General features: G+C 32.2%; 1 protein-coding gene and 1 long non-coding RNA gene across 2 annotated transcripts; one reads left to right on the plus strand and one right to left on the minus strand.

The window, feature by feature from the left end:
- The first annotated feature begins 5657 nt into the window (after positions 1–5657).
- LOC132724914 (hepatocyte growth factor-regulated tyrosine kinase substrate-like) lies at positions 5658–25999 on the plus strand. Its single transcript, XM_060709902.1, has 18 exons — positions 5658–5820; positions 7653–7737; positions 8115–8190; positions 8700–8792; positions 9787–9907; positions 13681–13802; positions 14269–14393; positions 14705–14780; positions 16891–16989; positions 17276–17380; positions 17719–17910; positions 18654–18864; positions 19562–19734; positions 20341–20475; positions 22849–23037; positions 23945–24164; positions 24798–24923; positions 25282–25999. The coding sequence occupies exons 1-18, from the start codon at positions 5784–5786 to the stop codon at positions 25491–25493; spliced, it is 2397 nt and encodes a 798-aa protein (XP_060565885.1). The 5' UTR covers positions 5658–5783; the 3' UTR covers positions 25494–25999.
- On the minus strand, positions 12294–13415 carry LOC132724920 (uncharacterized). Its single transcript, XR_009624979.1, has 3 exons — positions 13196–13415; positions 12873–12969; positions 12294–12540 (listed from the first exon to the last, which is right to left on the minus strand). It is a non-coding gene; the product is annotated as an uncharacterized LOC132724920 (long non-coding RNA).
- Positions 26000–26596: the final 597 nt, after the last annotated feature.

Genomic DNA, 26596 nt, shown 5'->3' on the forward strand with positions numbered 1-26596 from the left:
GATTATTATCGTCATTTCTCTAGGCAGAGCATTGATTTTCTTAATAAGATATATTTTTAACATAAAATAAAGGCAAAAATATATGCTTCCTTAATATTTAACAAAGGCTGGCTCTGAAGGAAATGGAAAAGGTATGGAATATATGTGTACGCTTCGAAAAATTGCTCATTGCCGACCTACATTTTTATCTGATCTTACAAATAGTTGTCGGAAAAAAAATAACCAAATTTACTAACGGGAACACGCAAAGCGCTTTACATTGTCATCTACATCTACATCTACATTATACTGCTAACAATCAATTCTGATTAATTATGACTAGCAGGCGCGTTGTCAGGGAACTGTTAAAAAATTATTTATATGCAAATTAAAAAGTTAAAAGAATAAAAGTTCTACAAGACTATTAATTTAAAAGACATATATAGTGTGCAGTTTAGAATTTATAGAATGGGTCAAGCCTCTCAGTAAAGATGTTTAAACTGCTGCTAGACTGAACAGTTAGGGGAAGGCTATTCCAAAGACGTATGCTCCTAGGAAAGAAAGAATTTTGATGATATTGTGTCCTCGAGTAGGGTATCAGGTAGTTCAGATTTCATGTTTGAGTAAGGTGTTGGTGGTCAACAAAAACAATGTTGTTTTGGATTTTAAACAAGTAGGTTACAGCACTGATGTTTCGACGCCGTTCAAGGGTTTGCCAATTAAGATCATTTATCATTTTTGAGACACTACTTGTATAGTCGTAATTTAATCATTAAAAATGTATCTAGCAGCTGATCCTTGTACTTGCTCTATCTTATAAATTAAGTATTTCTGCCAAGGATGCCAAACTATGGAGCAATATTCAACCTGAGGTCTAACATAGGTCTTATATATATGCAGTTTCTTTTATCTTTTTATTTGGAGTTTTAACATTTCTTCTAATGAATCTGAGGGAGTTATTTGCTTTAGATGTGATGTTGTTTATTTATTACATGCTTTTCGGTGGTTTATAGAAATATTTCAGTGATATAAAACTGTTAATTTCACTGTTTGAAACAGTGAAATTACCACTTTGATAATTTCACTGTTTTGAATTTAAGCCCCTAACGTTGTTTCAGTGAAATACCAGCGTGTACAGTACTGGGTACCAACTTAATGACGTGACGTCGTAAATGACGTCACGTTGTATTATTATTTGGCGCGCTTTTCATTCAGTATTAGGTTTAATGTCTTTTTAAAACGTTTCTTTGCATATAATAAAAAGAAAATTTGTTAAATTTAGTGTAAGATCGAAATATATTTCACCTTATGAACACCAAAAGTTCATATTTCACTCGTGGCTGCGACACTCGTGAAATATACCTTTTGGTGCTCACTCGGTGAAATATATTCCGATCTTACACTGAACTAAACAAATATCCTCTATATGTTTGGTCCATGAAAGGTCTTGACTAATAGTGACTCCTAAGTATTTCGCTTCTTGAGTTGAGTTTAGTTGGATGTTATTTTTCATGAAGAAACATTAAACGTTCTTTACGGAATAATATCTTTAAAATAACTGCAAAATGATATTCATATTTGATTTTGTGTCTCAACTCGCTGCACATGGCAATATACAGGCACATTGCCGTTATCGATCTCTTTACGTATCTATAAATTTACTGTTTTAAATAGGTGACCATATATATTACATGTAATTATAATGTTTAAGGTCCCTGAAATTTGCTTGAAGCGGCTCGAAAGATGTCGTGTGGTTGGCCACTCATAATAGTTTTTACAAGCTTTTTTGCATGTTGATACCAAAAATATGATTGCTCCATGTTTTGCAATAAATAATACATACACTGCAACTAGAACAGCGAAGCTGAACCAACCAAGACGTCAAACTCCTCACAGTGATTACCTCCCTTGGCAGAATTGTAATCACTGCCTTCAAAGACGTCACATGATGATGAAAGTCACATGACGTAACGTCGAAATTCAAATGTAAATATCGACCGTTACAAAGAAAATCTAACGTTATTTTTCTCTTTCTGTTTTATTTTTAACTTTCAGTGCCTACGTTCGATATAGTTTATCAAAAAATTATCGAAAGTATACAAAATAACGAAAAATAAATTCAAAAGCTAAAAAATATAAAATATCAAAATATCGTCTCGGTAGAAAATAATCTCATAATTTTTAAAATTATTTCTAAATATTCATATTATTTATTTATTTATTCACAAACATTGTTAAATAAATGAGAGAAAACTTATCTGATAGATAAAAGCTGTAGATAAAACAATTTTTGAAAAAATATAGTATATCAGAAATTCTGATATATCGGGACCTTGGTGGCAGAGATCTACGCCGAAGAATTAAGGGGAGATCACTGTGTGGAGATTGCCAAGACGTAGGCATGAATAATTTCCTTCCGTAAAGAACGTTTAATGTTTCTTCATGAAAAATAATCAGAAGCAGCGCATTTGCGCCAACCACATTAACTACCATGTCGTGCACGAGGAACGCAAGCGCATAGGCCACTTACGCAAGTAAGTGTGATTTATTGATTAAGTAGCTCGCAAAATATTTTGTTTTCTACATAATAATTTCAGTTCAGTATTTTTTTCTTTTATTCGGCAAAAACATAAATATGTTCATCGCCAATATAAGATATATACAATGGAGAAAACCATGAAGTCATATTAATTAATTCAAATTCTGTCGACAATAACAAAACAATGAAATACTAAAAATTATCTATAACATAATTATATAAAATAAATTCATATAACATAATTAAGTCACGCCTGATATTTTTCTCGCCAAAGACTAGCTTTGTTAACGCATTTTGCAAGTTTATTAATGACATTGTTTTGTTGGCAATTTAAGAGAGATTTGAACTTAAACAAACTTAATAAATAACTATGTTCATCGTTCAATGAAATTTAATGCTCTCTCAAAATATATAAAGCTTTTCAACATCTAAAACATAACAGCATCAAAATTGAGTTAATAATTACAATATTGATATAGATATAAGCCTGTGATTATAATAGATCTACTATAAGATAAATTGTTTGTGTCTATTGCATGTGCATTAAGTATACATTTCGTCTATTGATGTAAAAGATATATAGTTTTTATTATTTTTAATGAGTTGCCGGCGGTAATGCCATGTCAACTTGCAATAAAACTTAAAACTTTGATTATAGTTTCCCGGCCATTAAAAATTAAGTAAAAATCTTACAGGGTATAACATAAACAAACGCAATAGAAAACCTCTATAAGTGCAAAAAAGGCAAGAGAAAACCAAACAAATTCAAGTTTTAATCAATGGCCGTAAGCAGGAAAATAATACACAAAGTGCATTAAATTTTAATTCATGGGTGTAGAGATATCACGGACTTTAATCCATTTAGATAATAAAGATAATAAAAAAGGAAACACCTCAAAATGCATTTTGAATTACTACCAGCCAAAACCTTTGGTTTATTGTTTCCTTCAACATACGATACTCCTATACATGTATTATGTTCCAGATTTGAAATCTATAAGAGAGAGCTAGCTAGTACAGCAAATAATTAATGTCATTTGTAATATAATAATAATGCCTTTTATAGATAGTTTGTTTTCAGCAGGGATGTGTATCTTATATTACATATACACCCATGTCAACAGGGCTGATATTCCGTATACGTATTAATTGGGGTGAGCAGACCAGTTTTCTCTTATACACAAGTCCTGTGTTGAGCTAGTAGATTTAGATCTAGATCTATATGGTTTACTTCAATATAGCACAAATCACAGAACTGTTAATAGCGAGCTCGACAAGCTGGCCCGAAGGGCCTGCTCGCAAAGCGAGCTTTACGGTAACGCGAGTACCTGCTAAGTGATGGTTTTGAAAACTTTCGTTCGAAGTACCGAATTGGACACATCGCAACCTTTCGAATTTAAAGATAACGATAAAAACTGAGGAATTCTGACTGAAAACGGATGTGTAGACTGGTCACCCGCGCACGTCTATGGGAACCATAATAAGACAGGAAACCAGAATAACGGAAGCTGTAAAATATCGAACGGAAATGTAAAATGAAAATTGAAGGCGCCATTTTGTTTGAAAAATCTGATAAATTAAAACAATTTTTTGTCGAATTTTGTTGTGAAAACTATCTAGAATGAAAGAAAATGGTCTAACTAAGAAAATAAATCCGAACACCAATATCTTTTATTCTGTCGTTAACGCTGTACAGACGTTTAAAGTATTGTTTACGTGACGTCACAATGTAGCGCCAAACAGCACCTAATGCATTACCTCCACTTTGAAGAGTACTCAAATAGACTAGAACTACTGTCAACCGCATTGAAACTGAGGGGCGCGGGTTCAAGCCCCAAAAGAGGCAACTTTTTTTTTCTTTCTTTTTTTTTCTTTGAACATTATTTGTGTCACTCAGATCACTCTTAATAAGAAAAAAATGTTCATTATAATTATAAAATTATTATTGGTATCTTTTGGCTAAATTGTGCCAAATTTATTATCAAATATGGAACCTGATATTTTCAAAGTCTAATAACATAAAAACTAGACGGTAAAAGTATTTTATATTTGACAAGCGCATCCAATATACTTTTAAGAAAAATTTTGCAAACTTTAAAAACAGACCCAGATTTAAGTAAATTTTATTTTGAATAAGGCCCTCCAAGTAGAAAAATGATCAAACAACTACTTAAAATGGGTGAGGTAGGGTAACATTTATATACATATTTCAAACATTTTGAGTAGAAACAATAATTTTGCTGGGTCATTTGTTAGCTGAATGCTATTATTTGTTTCTAAAATATTTTCTATAGGAAAACATTATTACATAATTATTATATAATAGAATAATTAGAGTTTCTCATTTCTGAAAAAAGAGCCCTTCTAATAGCCAAGTTTTACTTTAGAAACATCTTCATAACTCATAAACCATACGGTAAACTTTGTTTAAATTTTGCATTCTTGTGTCTTTAAAGGTATATAACTGACCTATGTTGTCAATTTTATAGTTCCTTATAGTGCTCATTAGGGGGCTCATACCTTAATGTCGCAAACATTTTAAGTTTTACGTTTATTTCACTTTTAATAATCTTTATTTCGCTTGAAAAATTATAGAGTGAAATAAAATAAACAAAGTTTTATCAACGTTTTCAAAACTCGTTATTCATTTAACGACAGGGGCGGAGCCATATTTAACACAGTACGTGTAACGTCACACGCACTCGTCACTGCATTTGAAATAAAAATGAGCGATAATTTCATACTATTTCACGTTAAAAGTACATCGAGCTCGCTTTGAGGCTTTGCCTTTTTCATATTATTTTGATAGGGTTCTGACATCCCTTTATAGGAATGTGAAGATGGTCAATGAATACATTTAAAGTTTGAATCATTATATTTTTCTACTGAGTTAAATTTGTTCTAATTTCCAGGGGAAGTAACCGCGTTAAGCGTTTTGGTAAGCAAAATTTGATATATCAAAACTGAAATAAATTATAGCCCATTGCAGACCGTTTAATATTTTTGTTCAGTTTCTTTATAAAGTAAATAAAGAATAAATGTTTTATTCTTTTAAGAACCGTATATTGAACAGCCGGATATAGTACTCAGGTACCCTTTTTCGGTTAGTCGAGACGACATCGGCAAAATAAGTAGTCGTAAAATAAATTATTTATTCAATTTTCAATGTTGTAAGCAGCTAGATATTGCTTGTCAAAATTTTCACGGGACACTGAATCACTTTTATGTGTCTATTTTTACTACTTCCTGAACAAAAGACGAAGAAATGTTTGGATCTCGTTCCTCATTTGACAAACTATTAGGTAACGTCTTCGAGTTTGTTCGATATTTTTTGAAGAATTTTGAGAAATAACTGTGGAAAGGTTACCAGATTATGCATATCACGGTGTCCTTTATAAAAATTTATTCAAGTCATTGTTTACTTAGTGGTAGATTTTTCACACCTGTAGCAGGGTAAGCAGTTCACACTCATATACATAAATGAAAAAAATAGGGTCATGTTCATACTTTTGTATTTTGTTTAGCAGTGAGTACGTCTTGCCATTTCCTTTTGTTCATTAATCATTATGCACTTTGTTGAGGTACATGTAGCTTAAGGTCAGTGTAACTTTTTATATATTTTGACGTTACTGCTGAAGACGGATCCATAGGGAAAGTCCACTATTAGTTGTGCCAGCAATTTGACTCTCTCATATTCATTAAATCCAGCACGCCATGTAGTAATTGAAGCATAGCCTGATAAAACAAAGTATAATCTGTTGATAAACCTGGTGAAAAAAAATTGGAATGTATTAAATCTACGCTAAACTTGTTAATTGCCCTGGAAACTAAACCTATCCTGTTGCTACCATCTCCTGAGCGGTAACATCTAGACTTACAATCAATTAGGCCATAGATATAAACAACGGATAGGAAACTCCGAAAATAGACTATAGTTCGATTCAGACCCACAATCCTTTGCACCCTTCGGTAATAATCGGGCTTTCTCGCTAGTCTCCGATTTTCATGCTTTCATTTAACAGAAAAAAAAACTTTGGCGGTATCCGTGAATTTTTGCTTACATTACCAACATGGATTTTCATCGGAGAAATATTTGTGTGGAAAAGACAGTGTGTTTTGTACGTTTTAGAATAAATAACTATTGCTTCTTATATATTATATAATAATATAAGTATAAAATGTTTAGTAATTTTTGTTGATGTACCTCCGGGAATTCAATATGGCGGTATTTTGGCTACTTTTACCCAGGATGCATCAAATTGCGCAAAATCTCGCGACATATGATAACTTGCGGGAACATAATTCCGCTGTACTGATTTTATCTGTGTGTCATCACAGTGAGTCTCTTCTCATCCATCTTATATTTAGCTCCATGATTAAGCTGATTTTAACTGTGTGACGTCACAGTCTCTTCTCCATCTTATATTTAGCTCCATGATTAAGCCCATTGAATACTCCAGTGACTGCAATATGACATGAAAATAAATGAAAACTTTGTATGCTTTGCTTTATGTAACTGTAGAAAACTTGATTTAAATATAAATAATTTCCTATTTCTTCATGTTATCCATACACTATAAATGAATTGGTTCAATAATTGGTAGCAAGTGGTCATTTTTTTTTACGAATCAAGTACCCCAGTCTGTTACAACAGTCATTTACAAAGGTCATGATTACAAATTTTAAGTACCAGAACAAAGTACATGCCTCTACAATAGAGAACTTGACTTAATTTAAAGAAATTGAGAAACCTAACAAGAATTACAATTAATTACTATTATTGTTTGAGATATGGTCCGATGAGGCTATCGGTCAGGCTATTTAGTAATCAAAGTAATACCAGTATGAACAGTGCCAGGTTTTATACTGAAATCCTTGGCAGGTCTCTGTTTATCTGATTTCTCAGTCAATTTTCAGATTAAAATGTGACTAAACTTGACTTTGACTTTGGCATATAAAAATATATAATTTATGTTTTCAAATATTAGTAAATGTTGTTAATCCCCTCTTGGTTCTACAACTTAAGGCTATAGTTTTATGGTTATAATATTGAAGCTATCAAATATCATTAACATTGATATTTGTTTATTTTCAATAATTAAATTTATAAATCAGACTTGTATATCTATTACAGAAAAAGCTACAAGTCAGCTGCTGTTGGAACCAGATTGGGATTCAATTCTTCAAATCTCAGATTGTATAAGACAGGGGGATGTACAGTAAGTAACATTTCTGTTTAGTAGGTCAGTGTTAATACTTAAAGTTATAAAAATTGCTTATGATTCTGAATGTCTCGATATGTACTTATATGACAAAAATATTCTTTCATGTATTTACAGTGTAATACATCGCTTCCATTCAGTTTCAAAATTTGGAAGTCAGAGACTGCAAAATCTTTGATTTTGGAAGTCACATTATGATTATATAGGTAAAGAAGAAAAAGTATTAGATTTTAGTAATAGGAATGTTAAGTTTGTTCAAGATCTTAAATAATATCTGGCCTAATAGGACAGACCAATTGACATCTCTGTGTAATATACAAACATGTGCAGAACTGCAATTTATGCTTGCATAACCTTTTCTTCCTTTGTTTTAGGCCAAAAGGTGCAATAAATAGCATAAAGCGTAAGATTGGGACTGAGAATCCACATGTGTCCTTGTATGCTCTCCAGGTAAGTAAAGTTTCATTAAGTATCTGGTTTTCAAATGTATACACATACATACACTTTGGAATTAACTCTGCTTCAGGTGTCTTTCATTCATAACAACAAGAGCTCAGAACAATATTGTAGTGGTCTCCCTGTTAAGGTGTTTATGGAAGCTAATGTCAACTCACTAATCCCTCACTGCTGTGGGTTTGAATTCTTTCAGTGACTTCCTTAAGTATGGGAAGCTGTGGCTTAGTGGTAAAGGTGTCTGCCTCTCAACCCAGAGATCATAGGTTTGAGCCCTACTCGGATCACAACCATGCTTCTTCATATGTACTGGTTGGTTCCAGGATGCCGACTCGAAAGTGATTAATATAAGTTGCAAGAACTTATTTCGCAATCAAGCATAAATAAATATGGTTAAACCAAATACGATGAAGCTATCCATTTAGCTGAAGTGTGTTTTTTTATGAATCTGATTTATAATGAATTTCTTGACCCTGTTAAATAATGTGTATAATGTTTTTTTTCAGGTATTGGAATCTTGTATGAAAAACTGTGGATCACTGGTCCATGATGAAGTAGCTTCCAAGGAGTTTATGGAATTTTTGAAGAATCTTGTTTCTGTGAGTTGTTTAATTTTTGATACAAATGTAATCTTCTTTTGCTCTAATGGTCATTTTGTTATCTTAGTGCAGTAAAAGGCTATCTGCTGTTTTGAAGCAAAAACAGTTAACCTGTTACTGCACTAGGGTGATAAAATTGTGTCCCTTACCTCGGGTTGGATTAGTAGTGAGTCATTTGCAGAGATATTTGTAAATTATAATTATTATTACTAGTTTGTTATCAGTCAGGTGAATCAACTTCTGAGACATGAGAAAAGTGTTAAAATCCTAGTACATGTAGTAGAAGCCAGAAAACCAAAACAAAAATTACACTAAAACAACAAACTTATTAAGTTAAAGATGATCATAGCAATATGGGTTAGGTTTAGTGTATGTGAAAATGAATCAGGCCAGCTAAAGTATCCTCTCCTTGGCTGCTTAATTCTAATATTTAATATCAAAATTCATTAAACAACTTTGTAAAATATTTAAAAAGAAAACAGACCCCAAACAGACCATGAAGTTATGATGGGAATTGAAAGTATTATATTCATGCTTGATTTTGAATAAAAAGGAATGAAAATAGGATATAAACCTATGTCTATAAAATTTATTTGCAATAAAAATATGTTGTTTCCCTAATGTTATAGTTCATTATCAACTGAATTGTAATATAGAATGTCTCTGAATATTATATGTTAATAGAATAAAGAGTTTTAGAACAAAATATTATTCTTATATAAGTAGGGTTTTAACAGTTCAGCATGCACCTTTGGTTTTTATGGAAATATACAAACATATTTTTATTCATACAGCTATTTTGGAAGTATCCTTTTTTTTTTCAAAATTAAAACAATAATTTTTGTAAATCACAGATAGCAGATATAAAGTTTTATACAGTTTAAGTAATAAATAACTGTCATAATGTGTTTTTAATAAAATGCTTATTCCAGTATGTTCTTTTAGAAGCAAATGCTATCATTGGAATGTTCTATAATGTTTTGTTTAAATGTAGACAAGAGGAGATCCAGTGAAAGGGAAGATTTTAGAATTGGTACAAGTGTGGAGTCACGCATTTAGAAACGAGTCCAGGTATAAAGTGGTGCAAGATACATTTAATCTTCTGAAGCTAGAAGGTAATAAATTCTATATTATATGGTTTGTAGAAATTATATCATGTGTTTAGTTTTTGCTCAAGTCTCAGTATCACTTTAACAAGTATATTTTATGTAACTTCTCTAGAAGTATTACCTGTTGTATTAATAGCTGTAAAGATTTTTTACAGTTTAAATGTCACAGTTTAAATTGTTATAAAGTTTATATAACCTTCATTGCTATTAGAGGATAATTATAACAAGCAAAATTTTATACATGGCAATATAACCTTTCAAAGGTCTTTACAACAAATGTATTATACTTAAGGTGACAACAGACACTTTCCGTGGTAATCACATAAATGTCATTTAAACCAACTTATTTTAGTAATAATTGTTATTTATTTAATCTTTGTGCATTAAATGTCGTTGATCATCATAAAAAATAACATATTTGAAAAAAATGTCTTTGTAAATGATTGATTTTTAATAAAAATCCTAAAATTTTAAATCGTCATATCAAAGTCATTTTTTATTTTTTTGTCATCAAACTTTTGGAAAATAAACATACTAATAATATCTGGGGAACCGTGTCTCAAATTTTGTCTATCTTTTCTCAAAAAAATATTACGTAACGTCAAACATTTTATGCGACTTTTTTCACCATACATATTACGTAATTAAAGGTAATTAAGTCGCTGATTGAGCAAACAAAAATCCCTGACACGGTTCCCTCCGTAAATGAATTCCCTTTCATGTGCTTTAAACCGCATGTTAATTGCTTGATTATTAAAAAAGTTATGCCGATTCAAAGTTAGTCCGATCCGCATCAAACGAAGTGTCATAAATTGGCTGTTCTTTCTCGGACCCCTACGTTTCACGCTAAATAATTACATAATACACAAATATCGCACCAGAGAGGGTCACAAGTTGCGGTAACATACACTAACAACATTTTATGACCCAGTGACATCTGACCAATTAAAAAGTTGCTGATTAATATCAGTTTATAACAGAAATTTCTTCACATCTTAACGTGATTTACCGTTAGTCTGGTATCGGTTGCACATGTCACGTGACTTTCGGTAAAATTTGAGGCACTCGGTGGGGGGAAATGGGACGTATTTGTGCACCGCTAGCGGGGTATTTAATTGTTTCACATTTGAAGTTTATTATTATTATCATCAGCATTATTATTATATTATACCAGTGTCACTCTATCTGTGTACTCGTGTATGAAATTCCGTTAAAATATAAATTAAAATAACAAAAAAACTGAGCTTCTGACAGTATTTTAAAGTCCATGGTAGATGTACAAATAAGAACGGGATTTTATATATTTTTTCCTCCAAATTGATATAAATGCTTCACATATTTTAATAGAAATAAAAGGTATCACTCGATCATTATGATCTGACCTTCTTGACTTCTATTATCATGAAAATCATCTATGCACGGCATAGAGATCCAGTTTCTACTGGGATATACAATAAATTCCAAACTTTCTCCCAGGTTTATTAGTACTGTGTTCGATTTACTAGCGAACCATTTATTCAAAGCATTCACTGATAATTTATTTTATTATCTTTTTTTATTGATTCATAGAGAAATAATCATCCTTAGACAACCTAAAATGGTTTAGAAATTTGTCAGGGAGACCTTACCACAAGTCATTTAGGCGTTCACATAAAAAATGTTGTCTGTTTTTGTTGTTGTTTTACTTGACATTGTTAGAAAACGAGGTTGAATGTAAAGCAAGCCCTTGAATCCGTACAAAAGTCCATAAACTCAATGTAATATCTATCAGATTAACGGGACAGACAAATTATTTTCACACATTATGGATATTTTAGCAACTATATTTTTAATCAACCCCGTGGTCGTGCGATTTATCGCTATGCTTAATTATTTATGTTTCATACATTATGTTACGTACATTGGCCGACAATTTCTTATTTTATAAAAAAGGCTAAATAAAAGGTAGACGATATTCATAAAAGATGTACGGTATTTGTACGATACATGAATTACGAGTAGTATGGACCAGTATGGACCGGTAATTCACGCATATATGGAACTACCGATTTCCCTCATTGATGCCTCAACAGGGGGCGGAGCGTTATCGATAATTGACAGGTTACGCGATAGCAGATAAAAATAGTACAGGTACCGTTTTAAAACGTTTAAAAAACACATTTTTTGGACTAACTGCTTCCAAAATTAAATCACGAATGTGTTCAGAAAAGGTTGATAAATATACTAAGCAAAAAATCTCATTTTAGGTATTTTCAGTGATAATTGACTCCGTTGTCACCTTAACAAGTGTGTGCTTTCAGTTAAACAGTTAAATTTGAATAACATCAGCTTTGTTTAATAATAAACATGTTAAGATTATCGTTTGAAAATCAAAATATTTTAGATGTATGTTACCTTTGGGTATTTGCAGTTAAATTAAAGTAACAACAAATCCAAATAGGTTTTGGTTCGTATGATATATAATTTATTAAAAGTTCACTGTCACTGTGTAATCTGATATTAAATCACATTAATATATAAAACCACTCTACTGTTATTCAAACCAGAAAGTTCCTTTCAGGTATACTGTCAATAACACAGTTCCACTTGTTGCTCAATCTCAAATAATCTGAATCAACAATAGTTAACAAGTCTGCACACTGAAATACACATTAAATGTCACTAAATGTATTATCATTTAATGTTATACTTTTCCAAGGTTATCTCCCTTCAATCTACATTATTACATATAAAACACATCTCATCATAATATTCAATACACAGTATCTGATACTTATTATTAAGTGGTTCTAGTGGCGTTCATTATTACATATCTTATAGGATGCCTTAATAATAATATCATCAAGTTACATTAAAATACATGACACTTACATTATATACAATAATTACAATAAATATATGATTATCTTTAAAGTTACAATAATCACTTAGGCACAATAACATACTATTACAATATACAATTATGACTTACCAATTTGTGGAATTGTATGCTTTACAATCAACATATCAAACACCTAACTACAATGTACACCTGGCAATCAACACATCATTCACACAGTGACTGGGTGCTGTAAATTATGTAAAGAAAGAATGCATATTATATATAACAATGTGCATCATAGATATGAGTTAAGTGATGTTAAATAAGGAATGCTATTTCTGAACCATCTCAATTCTTTACACAAAAGGGATAATCTAAACACATGAAAATCATGAATTTACTTTCCAAATAACATAAATATTGTTTACATGGAATATAGAAGTTATTGTCCTACAATGATCTTTAAAACATACCATAATATTAATCCAATATCCTTAAAACATATTAAAATATATCTGGCCTCCAAAAATTCAACTTTTCTCAAACTTTAGACTTTTTAACTCACTCAAAAGTCATGAACTCAATACACACTTGGAGGGAAATTCAAAACGATGATCTGATTGGCTAAAAATGATACAAGGGAAGTAACTGGAATGAACTCAACTTAGTTCAATGCACGAAAAGATGACCCTGTTACATGTAATTGTATGTAAGGTACTGTTATGGACTTCAAGACATATTATAAAGTTAAAATAGTGGACTATGCAATAGTTAACATCAATATCTGTTTAAACATGTTCGTGTTTTACTGTAATCTCCAGTTTTTAGTACTGTTGAATGTAGAATTCTGAATGGAATCGATAGGACATTTAACTTTAAAAAACAACCTAGTTAATATATCAGGATAAACTTTTTGTTCTGTGTAATCATGCTATATGTTGTTTACTATATATTGCAGGATATAGTTTTCCGCAGTTGAAGGAATCTGACGCAATGTTTTCTGCAGAGAAAGCTCCGGAATGGAAGGATGCTGATTGTTGTTCTAGATGTAGGACAACATTTGGTATGGTTCAGAGAAAGGTATTATATTTCAATGATATTGTTAACTTGTAATTATATCGACAAGGATATATTGAAGTGTTGTTGTTGTTTGTGTGATAAATAAAGCCTGATACCTCTGTTGCAGTTATATAGACATGGTTGCTGAGACTGCTATGAGTTCCAATGTTATGAAAAGAAAAAGTCCAGCTTGATAGTAAATGATCAAAGGTTTCTTCTCAAGGCTATTGCTATTTTAACAGACAGAAGAACTTTCACATTTGTTGAAGTTTTGGATAATTCTTTCTTTCATCCATAGTTAAGAATATATTTTTGTTATGTAATTTATGTTACATATTGAAAGAATATTGCACCATAGATTATTTCTACATTATGTAAGAAACTAGCTAGATTACTTTTACAAATTTTAATTTGATTTTTTTCCACATTATGTAAGAAACTAGCTAGATTACTTTTACAAATTTTAATTTGATTTTTATATTGACAGCATCATTGTAGAGCCTGTGGAGATGTTGTATGCCAGAAATGTTCCTCCAAGAATTCCATCATTCCCAAGTTTGGTATAGAGAGGGAAGTAAGAGTGTGTGATTCTTGTTATGATAAAATCAACAAGTAGGTTATATTGTTATAATAACAACCACATGTTTACAGACACTTGCATAAAATATGAAAATAATTTGGCAAAATAATATTAAACTACAGTTATGTTACTATACATGTATTTAAACCTGTATTGTGCATGATTTTCTTCTCAATATAAAATAAAAGTCACTAAACCATTGAGTACTTAACATGTGGGTGCAGGCCTACAGATATTCAATCTACTTTCTTGGCATATAATATAGAGTAGTGAAATTAACACACATTTGCAGAGAATTGCTTATTAAACATTAAGGGTTGGCATATATTGTTTGTAATTTCAGGGCAGCTGGAGCTGGTAAGTCAGAGGATGACCTGCCAGCTGAATATCTGAACAGCCCGCTAGCTAAACAGTCTCAGGTAAAAGTCTACATTAATAACTGACTTCTGAACTATGCAGATCAGTATGTTTTGATGAATCTTTTAATCATTATTGTGTATTTTCAAACTCTGGTGATAGTTTGTTATATGTTTATTAAGTATGAGACTGTAATGCTGATAGGACCCTTCACAAATTAAACCAAGTGGTATTGAAGATTTTTCTATACTGTATAAACAAATACTGGTATAAAATATGTTACATGTCACTCATACCTCACTGTTTCTTTTTGAATTCTGCTCAGCTTTAAATTATCTTTTTGCATATGAAGCTATCCTCATTTAAATGGCAGGTTTTCTTATTAAGGTAATTACCTCAGAGATCTGCCAAGAATTTGAAAGTACTGGGCCCTGGGCCCACTTGGTCTGAAAATGATGGGCCATTTTTACCAAAGTATGGGCCTTGGGAAAATAAATAAACATTGACCAAAATAACTGTTAAAAAGTTTGTAGATAATTGAATTTCCCTGGTAATAAAACATAAATCATATTTTATAACAAGTGGTTCACTTATAATTCAGTACTTAACCAATAATTAAAAATTATGCCTACATGGTAACTTTCTAACTAATATTAATTGCAGGCACAATATTTTTTAAATGGCTGCTCAAAAATTTGATATGCAAATTTTTTCACATAATTGCTGGTTTTTATTTGTAATGTCTTATATTGTGCATTATCAATTTAATTGTTCCTACTTTGCACCAAATGTCCCTTACCACTGTATATTGACGAATTTTATTGCCCCTTGTATGCCTCTGTGTAGACAGCATACATCAAAGACATTTGCCGACAGACCTTTTGATTATGAAAAAAGTCATGCACAATGTTTCTCTGATTGGTTAATCACCCTGTCAAATATTCTGATGACGAAATATACATCTTTTTTTACACTTCATCAGCCAAAACTTGCGTGAACTTGAGTGACCTTAGGGTTGATCAAGTTGAACACCTGTCAGATTATACTGTAACTTACAGCATTTCTTAAAATAGCAACACTTTTTTCATTTACCGATAATCATTTTAAATTTATTTGTTTGTTTGTTTCATTGGATTAAATTTACGGTATTAGAAATGAGTAACTGTGTGGGAAAGAGAGTATGAGAAGAAATGCAGTAAGTAGATTACATGGACAAAAGCTATAGGGGAATGGATAAACTCAAGAATATGCGTAATTACAGGAGCATGGGTAACATGTTGCTAATGGTACCAGTTTTGACTGGATGACTAATTAACCCAGCAGACAGTTTTGTTTTCTTATAAGTCTGGCACAGATTTTAGATGCGCCTATGGCCCTTTGCTGCCGATTTTCCTGCGCCATTCTCATTTTTTTAGCGCCAATGGCGCAAAATCCCGTCCTCGGCAGATCTCTGTTACCTATATATTTTATGTAATGTATTAAGGCCAGTTCTATTTGGAACTTGATTTTTTTTTATCCAAGAAGCTTGGAGATTTACAGGTTTAATTTTTTCTTACATTCTTACTGACTATATTCTATGAAATGAATTAAGGCTGGTTTCAGTGTCCACCCTTGATATTAAAAGAAATAGCCTGATCTGAAATTTTAACTTTGAGAAAATTCAAACAGAGTGAAAATGTAGATAGTCTGATGCATTGTCAACATGGAGCATAGCTGAATGGAAAACTATGTGATGTGTATATTGAATGAGTTATGATAGAGATAGTTATATTTTAGACACCACCACAGATCTAGTTATGATAGAGATAGTTATATTTTAGACACCACCACAGAACTAGTTATGATAGAGATAGTTATATTTTAGACACCACCACAGATCTAGTTATGATAGAGATAGTTATATTTTAGACACCACCACAGATCTAGTTATGATAGAGATAGTTATATTTTAGACACCACCACAGAAATAGTTATGATAGAGATAGTTATATTTTAGACACCACCACAGATCTAGTTATGATAGAGATAGTTATATTTTAGACACCACCACAGATCTAGTTATGATAGAGATAGTTATATTTTAGACACCACCATAGATCTAGTTATGATAGAGATAGTTATATTTTAGACACCACCATAGATCTAGTTATGATAGAGATAGTTATATTTTAGACACCACCACAGAAGACTGAAGCTGAGATACAAGAAGAAGAGGAACTACAACTGGCCATTGCATTGTCAAAAAGTGAGGAGGAAAATAAAGCTAAAGAGGTAAGTCATCTTACTGATAATTTATGATTTGTTTCAGGTGAAGTATCTTTAGACCAACTCAAAAACATAACAATAAAATGTAAACATGTATTTTATATATTTCATATAAAAAGGAAAGCGATCTTAGTTACAATATTTTACATGTTTCATGATGTAGAGAAAATCAAAAAATATTTCACTGCTTACTCAAGCACATTGAATTGGGCTGAACTTCTAATTATGGATAAAATTGTTTCACTAATGCGAATTTCTTGTGCAGTTATATTAATGTTCACTATTATAACAGAGAGAAAGAATGCGCAGCACATATGGTATATATGGGAGTGTTAACAAGGACACTAATAGGTCAACATCGCCAGCAGGGCCTCCACCACAACAACAAGCACCTGCTGTAAGTTTTTAATGTCAAATTCATAAATCGGCACTAAGGGCTTTACTTTTAACAAAAGACATTCTATTTGCTTGCTATGGTATAGCTAACATTTCAGTAACAAGTTTTGATGACGCTAAACTTCCATAATTGATTCTTACTATGTATAAAGAGAATTTAGCTGTTACCTGTATGAAATGGAAAGCAACAAATAACAAAGCAATAATCTATGATGTTTTGACTGAAAGGTACACAATAGTTTGGAAGTTAAAACAATTTAAATAAGATTTTCTTCTGATAATCAAAGCATATATTTCTATTGAACTGTAATGGCATTATGATTATTGTCCATACAACAGAATGTGTCGGCACCAATGATTGACACGGCTGACATTGATCCGGAACTAGCTCGATATCTCAACCGTAACTACTGGCAACAGAAGTCTGAGACTATCAAAACTACTACAACAACATCAACAACTCAGCCCTCAGCACCAGTAGCCCAGCAGGTAGAGCCAAAAAACACCCAAGGTGGTGGGAAAGTTCAAGAGGTAAATGTCTAAGTAAACAAGAGATCAAAGTTTCTCAAGATATTATTCACAGCATTAAGTACAAACTGGAGCTGGCATTATTACAATTACTGATTCTTGGGTTCTTTAAACTTAAAGTTTAGCGGGGTTTGAACTTAAAGTTCAGCAAGGTTTGACTGTAAATCATTGAAATCATGGAGTCACAGTCTTGCAGCAAGTGATTCAAAAGAGTAGTTTAGATGTTCTTATAAAAAAGTGTGAATATTAATTGCTTTCCTTACCATATGTAGTAGGGGAATTTATTGAATAGTTTTAGTTTGTCCTTAAATAGCATATTTTTTGTTTATTTTTCATGTCTAGGAAAATTGTGTATGGTAACTGCCTACAGGTATATATGTTCGAAAATAATATTGCATTTACTCTATATACACTTGAAATAGAAACTAATGATGGACATATTTTTAGTATTATATTTGAGCGGCGTCACGACAAAACCAACATAGTGCGTTTGCGATCAGCATGGATCCAGACAAGCCTGCGCATCCGCACAGTCTGATCTGGATCCATGCTGTTTGTTATTAGTTTTTCTACTTGTAGAAGGGTTGGTAAGCGAACAGCATGGATCCTGATCAGACTGGGCGGATGCACAGGCTTGTCTGGATCCATGCTGATCTTAAACGCAATATGTTGGTTTTGTCGTGAGGCCGCTCAAATATAATAATTTTGTCATGGGGCGGCTTATATTTGTTCTATATTTAAACCAGGCTTATCAGAATGGTGAGACTGAGGAAGATCCTGACCAGTTTTTGAATGCCCTCAATAGAAGTGTTGAGATCTTCGTAAACCGAATGCGTAGTAACTCTCAGAGAGGCCGTAGTATAGCAGTGGATTCTTCTGTACAGTCATTGTTCAATGTCATATCTAACATGCACCCTCAGTTGATGAAATATGTCGGTCAACAAGAAGATCTAAGGGGTAAATATTTTAAGATTAACATTAATTGGTATAATATGATCAGTTGTGTGAAATAAAATACAAAAACTCTTTTATACGATAGGGATCATGCTAAAATGTTGCTCAATATCTATTTCTTTGTTGGTTATAAAGATTTACTTACCCAGCGTCAATATCCTGCCTATGGTTATGCATGATGTGTTGATTATGTAAGCAAACTCTCCTTCATATGTTCTCATATTGTAGGCAAAGAAAAGAGAACATTAAATTTTTTTGTTATCTTAATGATTGAGTAGGATATATATATTTAGCTGTTGCTTTTTATGACCATTCAAACCGCCTCCGTGGGGTTAGAGTGGATGACTTCTAATCCAGTTACCTCTCTGGCATGGGATGATCCCCGGGAGATGCTTTGGTAGCTTAGCATGGAGGAAGGTAGTGCTGGTGTAACTCTCCAGGAACGATGGTTAGGAAACTACCCGCCTATTTGGCTGAAATACTGTTGGGAAAAGGCATAAAATGAAACAAACAAACAAACAAACAATCATTCAATAACAGTCATTTTCTTCAGTCAAACCTGATCAAACAGTGGTTAAAATGAAGGCTATCTGTAGATGATAATGATGTAAAAACTTATGTTTTCATCACATATTTGACTGTAATAGACTTATATATTAATGATAATTTGTTAATAAAACTTTGATGGTTTATCAAACAGCTCAGTACGAGTCACTACAAGACAAACTAGCACAGCTTAGAGATGCTCGTGAAGCACTAGATGCATTGAGGGAGGATCACAGGGAGAAAAAGAGGATAGAAATGGAGGAGCTGGAGCGCCAGAGACAGATACAGATGGCCCAGAAACTGGACATCATGAGACAGAAAAAACATGTAGGATATATCATGTTTTTTTTTCTTATTTATATTTCTTAGTTAGTTTGGCTGACACATAGTCAATGGTACTTAAACGTTTTTCCTTTCTGTATCAGGATCAAAGACATTTAACCGATATCACACTAAATATCTTAAATGAATCTGTCATTATTTCAATATGGACAAAAATAATAATCTTTGTTAAGGGTATTTCAAAATCTGTACTGACTGAACTAGTAAATACTAGTAGTGCATTTTGATGCCTTTGATAGAGATTCATGCCTGACTTTCATACTGTCTGCATGTTTCAATATTTATTAATAAGTTTATAATACAAGTTATAATCTGCCCAATCAATTGTAGTTAAAAAAAAGCTAACTAGTGACTTGCCTGTACATCTGTTACAAAGCCAGGCCAACCTGCATATCTGTGCATTCTGATCAGGTTTTACATTTACACTGTTAGTTAATCAAAATTCATCATAGTTAGAAGAGACAATTCCAAATAAAAGCTGGACAGGTCCATTATACAAATTCAGCAAAGAAAAGATTTGTTATACAAACATGATTATAATACATGAATATAGAATGTACATATTTATGATTTGACATTTATAAATGACAGGAATATTTGGAGATGCAGCGTCAGCTGGCGTTACAACGTCTACAGGAGCAGGAACGTGAGATGCAGATGAGATTTGAACAACAGAGACAACTAACACAGATGAGACAGATGCAGAATTATGGTGGATATAACCAGGTGCGTGTAAAATACATGTATCACTTAAATCTTATGTTTGGAATCCCAACAGGGACTTTGGATTCTTTCATGTGAGGAAGCTATCCAGCTAGCTTACGGAATGTTGGTGGTTCTTCTCAGGTGTCCGTTCATGTCTGAATAATGCACGGAAGGGCACCTGAGGTCTTCCTGTAAAGCTGGAATGTTGCCAAATGACCTATACTGTGTCGGTGTGACGTAAAACCCAAACAAACAAAAACATTTTTTTTCAGTCTGAGACTTGTATCTGTCTGTTTATTTTTAGTGTAAGCAGTCACACTCTGCTGTGACCTAGTCTTGTAAAGCCTAAAAGCTTGCCATGTAAACTGGGAACATCAGAGATAAGAAAGGAAAACTTTTGAACAGCTTTTTGTCAATATTTCTCAAGAAAAAGATAAGAAAAATGTTATAAAATTTTGAATTGCAAGCTTCAAGTAATAGGCCCTGTGATATGCGATTAATAACTGATTTTGCTGTACATATCGCCGTTTATTATATACTTATAAATGAAATATTGAGAAATATTGATGAAATAAAATGCGTATTTTCATTTTCCGTATTTTCACTGTAAAAATTTATTTTTCACTGCAGTGAAACATATTTTCCGTATTTTCACTGGTGTCTTGCCGGACTACTTTCTTTTAAATTCTGCCAGTACATAAAATTTAAGGGAAAGCCTTTCAAATTTTAATGTCAAAAAAGAGAAAATGTATTTATTACATGCTTTTCAGTGGTTTATAGAAATGTATCAGTGATATAAAACTGGTAATTTCACTGTTTGAAACAGTGAAATTACCACTTTGATAATTTCACTGTTTTGAATTTAAGCCCCTTACATTGTTTCAGTGAAATACCAGCGTGCACAGTACTGGGTACCAGCTTGATGACGTGACGTCGTAAATGACGTCACGTTGTATTATTATTTGGCGCGCTTTTCATTCCGTATTAGGTTAAATGTCTTTTTAAAACGTTTCTTTGCATGTAATAAAAAGAAAATTTGTTTAGTTTAGTGTAAGATTGAAATATATTTCACCTTGTGAACACCAAAAGTTCATATTTCACTCGTGGCTCCGCCACTCGTGAAATATTCCTTTTGGTGCTCACTCGGTGAAATATATTCCGATCTTACACTGAACTAAACAAATATCCTCTATATAATAAACAGAAAATTCAAGTTTTTTCTATAAATACATGATTTATTTTCATCTTGTGGCATGAAAATTACCATATTTCACTCGTGGCTACCGCCACTCATGAAATATTTATTTTCATACCACTCGATGAAAATAAATCATGTACTTATAGAAAAAACTTGAATATCCTCTATATATCTACTGCTTGACTGATGCAGTATATTTTGAACTTGTTTTGGTAATTTACATGGATCGTAAGTGCTGTTTGCAATGTATAAATTACTTTATTATATACTTATAAATGAAATATTGAGAAATATTGATGAAATAAAATGCGTATTTTCATTTTCTGTATTTTCACTGTAAAAATTTATTTTTCACTGCAGTGAAACATATTTTCCGTATTTTCACTGGTGTCTTGCCGGACTACTTTCTTTTAAATTCTGCCAGTACACAAAATTTAAGGGAAAGTCTTTCAAATTTTATCGCAAAAAAGTGAAAAATGTATATAATAAACAGAAAATTCAAGTTTTTTCTATAATTACATGATTTATTTTCATCTTGTGGCATGAAAATTACCATATTTCACTCGTGGCTACCGCCACTCATGAAATATTTATTTTCATACCACTCGATGAAAATAAATCATGTATTTATAGAAAAAACTTGAATATCCTCTATTTCTTTGTTCCCTTCACAATATTTTTCTTTTAAATACTTTTTCAAACTTTTCATGAAAATTAGCATATATATGGAGGCATGCTGCTTTAAACGACAATTTGGTGTTTGTATCTTAAGTTTTGCATGTTTTGTCCTTCATACTAAATTAAGTTGTAGAACTGGAAAAGTTATGGGTTTTAATGGAGAAATGGTTTGTAATTAATTTTGCCAGTACATTGTACATTCAAAATTCAGTTTTAAGGTAGCTATTTTTTCAAAGACAATGTCATTTTTGTGTTAAAGACTTTGAGTTATATACAGTCAACTTGTGCATAGCAGACCCTTATAGAGACAAAGGTTTTGGTTATTACTAGAATGTGTTTTGTTAAATTTATTGTGTATTCTTACTTTGGAAAGAAATGATACTGTAACAGTTGTTTTTAAATTGTTATTATTCTTAAGATAACTGTTCTGCAGTGGTTGTACTGCTGTCAGTGTTTACATACTAACTACTGTAACTTATTGTATAAGTTAACTTGATTGAATGAATTCTTATTTTCAGCCTGGTTACCCGCAGGGTCCAATGCCAGGCATGATGCAAGGAGGATACAATCCAGGAGCCGGGGCACAAATGGAAGGTTCGCCTGTACACCAACTGCAGCAGCCGGGACCTGGTCCACAGATGCAAGGATACATGCCCCAACAGATGTATGGGCCACAAGGTGGGGCTCAGGTGCCATATACACAACAGGTACAGTTATACAACAAATTTGCCATGGTATTAAAATATAACGTCTTTCATTTCTGGCTAAATTATACCAAGAATGAGGAGAGTTATTGTCCAAGCATAGGTATGGCCTTCACATAGCTATTAAGTTTTTCTGTGCAAGTTGGTATCTCCAAACTACTGAAAGAAAACTACACATTTAATTAAGCGCATCTGAAAGGAAACTTTACACATTTATTTGAGAGCATTATAGCAGGACACTGTCCAAGGCCCATAACTCGAACATTGATTTTGGAAGAATTATGGCCCTTTTTTGTAACTTGAAAATTTCTTCATTATCTGGGCTTTTTGTTTTACTCTCATATACTGAGAATAGTCAAGCATGCTGTTCTGAGTACAGCTGTTGTTATGGTATGACAATAGAATATTTCTTACGGGGGAAAAAAAGGCAATAGAAATATATCAGCAGATTTGTACATTATTAAATAAATGTAGAAAGTTTGTAGTAATGTTAAACATTGTCAATAATATAAGGTTATAACGAAAGTATCTTGATCTGGAATTTGACTTTATTGTACTATACTATGTTATGATATCAGGAGGCACTTGTTTATATTGATTTAAGTGCCAAGTGAGATCCATTCTAGTAAAACCCATGTGAGTGAAACAAGAGAGTTCTAGGCAGGGTAACTTTACACAATACTAAGATGCAGACAAACTAAGAACTCAAAAGATATAGGTTCATTTATGTCATTTGTTCATTCAATGGCATAATTCAATGACCAATAGTCTTTCAGAATGTTGCTGGGGTTCTTACCAGTAGGGGAATTATAGATTGCTTGCAATACTATGATAATTGCTTGTTTTATTTCATTTGATGACATTTAAAGGATTAAGAAATACATACATGTTATGCAACTCTATTTCACAGGGTGGACAACAGAGCATGTATCAGCAAATGCCCCCTGGTGGTGGCCAGATGCCCCCTGGTGGTCAGATACCTCCTGGAGCACAGATGGCACCTAGTGGTCAGTCTATGGGTCAACAAGGATACACTGGTCAGTACATGAGTCAGACAGATGGTCCTGCTCCCCCAGGTGTACCACAACAGAGTACCTATCAACAGCCGGGCAACATGCAATATAATACTGGTAATACATTGTTTTTATACCAGAAGCATCATTTACATTTATCCCATACAATGTATATATCAGGAAAGAAACAGCATATTTATGAAGAACATTCGTTATTAAATGGTCATTTATTGTTGCATTTCTGGATTTTGAGCTCTTACCTTTGTTATAAAACAATTAGTAGAATATTTTAACAATCAACCATATATCCCAAATATTATTTCTATAAAGATGTTCATAATTATCATGTTTTAAGTGACTTTATACAGTCAAAATACCACAACAAAAAGTTGTCATGAAGGTACATAATAGTGATCATTACTGCTAACAATTTAGGTTTTGGTTACCTCCCTTACACTATAATTACAACAGAACTGTCTTGAATAGGTCAAACATAAACTTGTTATTAGTCTATCTATATTTACTAGATGGGTCTAAGTTCAACTATCATATCTGCATATCAATATTGACTAGTTGTAAACTCAGTGCAAGGCTATCTTATCAGTTTATCTTTGGAAAGTCAGTGTAAGACTAGCCTATCAGTTTATTTTTCTTTACTGCTTGGAAAGTCGGTGCAAGACTAGCCTATCCGTTTATCTTTGTTTTCTGCTTAAAAAGCTGGTGCAATACTATCTTACCTTACTATTTCAGATGCATCTGGTGCACAGAGTATGCCCCAGACTTTGCCGGGTCACATGACCAATCAGAACCAGGGGTATGGGTCCTTACCCCCACAGATAGGTGGAGAGTATCAACAAGGGGCATATAACATGCAAGGTAAATATAAGATACTGTACTGTATGTAACACTGTACAATATATACAAGCTTAATAAATATTTATAATATAAAGCATAATTTGATTGTTTCAATATTTTGTGGATGCAAGGTTATAAAACAATACAATCATTATTATCTAATATTCATAAATGTTAAGGTTGAAACAAAACATAAGAAACAGATTGTTTCCTAAAAATGTGTATCTCTTAGATTGTAAGAAACAAAACCATGACTTTTTAACTCCTTTAATTAAAGAGGATTTATAAATTTTTTTTTCATTTTTAGGCTTGTTTCATGTACTGGTAACTGTTAAGATATAGAATATAAAATAATGTTAGAATTGTTATAATGTTACAGGCATGGCAAGCTCTTTACCACAATCTGATGGATCAGGGTATAATGGCCCTCCACAACTACAACAACAATACATGGGTCAGGCCGGTCCCCCTCAAGGTCAACAATACCAAGGTCAAGGTCAACCACAACCAGGCATGGTACCAGCACAAAACATGGGCCAGCCTCAACATAAGCCGGGCCCATTAGAAGCAGAACTTATTTCATTTGATTAGAATTTTTTTATTGTTGTTATAATTTGTATGATATATATTTTGTCGAAAATTCACAGGCATGTTCATTGTTAAGATATAGTAAATAGAAAAAGATTTGACATAGATGTGACTTCTAAGAAAAATGATAAAAATTGCTTGTAAATTTTTGAAATGATAGAATATGTATTTTCGTTTATATATGAAGTCATTTAAACAACAACAATATTTGTTGCATTTTAAAGCTTTAGTCAAAATGCATTCAACATGGCATTTAAATTTCTTTTTAGGTAAACAATGTTATACAATATAGACAATATAGATAGTGATTATATACATAAATTGACATTAAGTAATATGAATAATTGTTTGAATAGCATTTGAAAATGATTAAACCTCAATTGTTTACCTGCACAATTTGTATAACGGATTTGCCTAGCTTTAAATTTTGAGGAGTCTTTGAAGTTTTCAAAGTTAATATCAAAATACAAAATTTGAGCTGTCAACATTATATAGCCGTGTACCAGACTGCAATACATGTACAGTCTGGGCCATGCTCTATATTAATGACAAATGCAAAATAACTATGAGCCTAGCGCACGGTTGTGATATTGACGAAAAAATCAAATTCGGGGCTACACTATATTGGTCCTAATGGGAAACATGCGCTGTGATTTTGTTTACCGATCGTTTATTAAATGTATTTGAACCAAGTTTTGTAGAAGCTTGCTATTGTGATTATGTAGAGACATTTTCAAATCATACCAGCTTGTTAACTCGTTGTACTAGTCTTTAAGAAGGTTTGCCGGCTATTATGTTACATTTTACACAAACTACCATGTCATATTAAACCCAACTTTATTTATTTATTCTTTATGATTAGTCACTACTTAAACCACGTGTTAGTTTAAAACAACTTTCTGTCTCATGTATTTTAGTACTCAATGTAATGAAATTAGAAAGTGATTCAATTTTTAAAGCATATTAAGTCAAATTAATTGAAAGATTAGGTAGACAGACAGAACTATAAGATATATTTCCAAAAGAATTGATGATACGCTTTATATCCTTGCTAAGCAAACTAATCATAGATCTATTAATTAGTGGGGGGCATTAAAAGATAATAC

This window comes from Ruditapes philippinarum, unplaced genomic scaffold (genome assembly GCF_026571515.1).
Source record: "Ruditapes philippinarum isolate M1 unplaced genomic scaffold, ASM2657151v2 ctg15_1_1_1_1, whole genome shotgun sequence".
Taxonomy (NCBI): domain Eukaryota; kingdom Metazoa; phylum Mollusca; class Bivalvia; order Venerida; family Veneridae; genus Ruditapes; species Ruditapes philippinarum.

What these genes read in the sequence shown, in the direction of transcription:
- LOC132724914 (XM_060709902.1), top strand. Translation starts at nt 5,784, where the DNA reads ATGTTTGGATCTCGTTCCTCATTTGACAAACTATTAG. An exon ending in CACAACAACAAGCACCTGCT is followed by an intron (nt 17,381 to 17,718) that starts GTAAGTTTTTAA and finishes TCCATACAACAG; the next exon opens with AATGTGTCGGCACCAATGAT. An exon ending in CAACATGCAATATAATACTG is followed by an intron (nt 24,165 to 24,797) that starts GTAATACATTGT and finishes TTACTATTTCAG; the next exon opens with ATGCATCTGGTGCACAGAGT.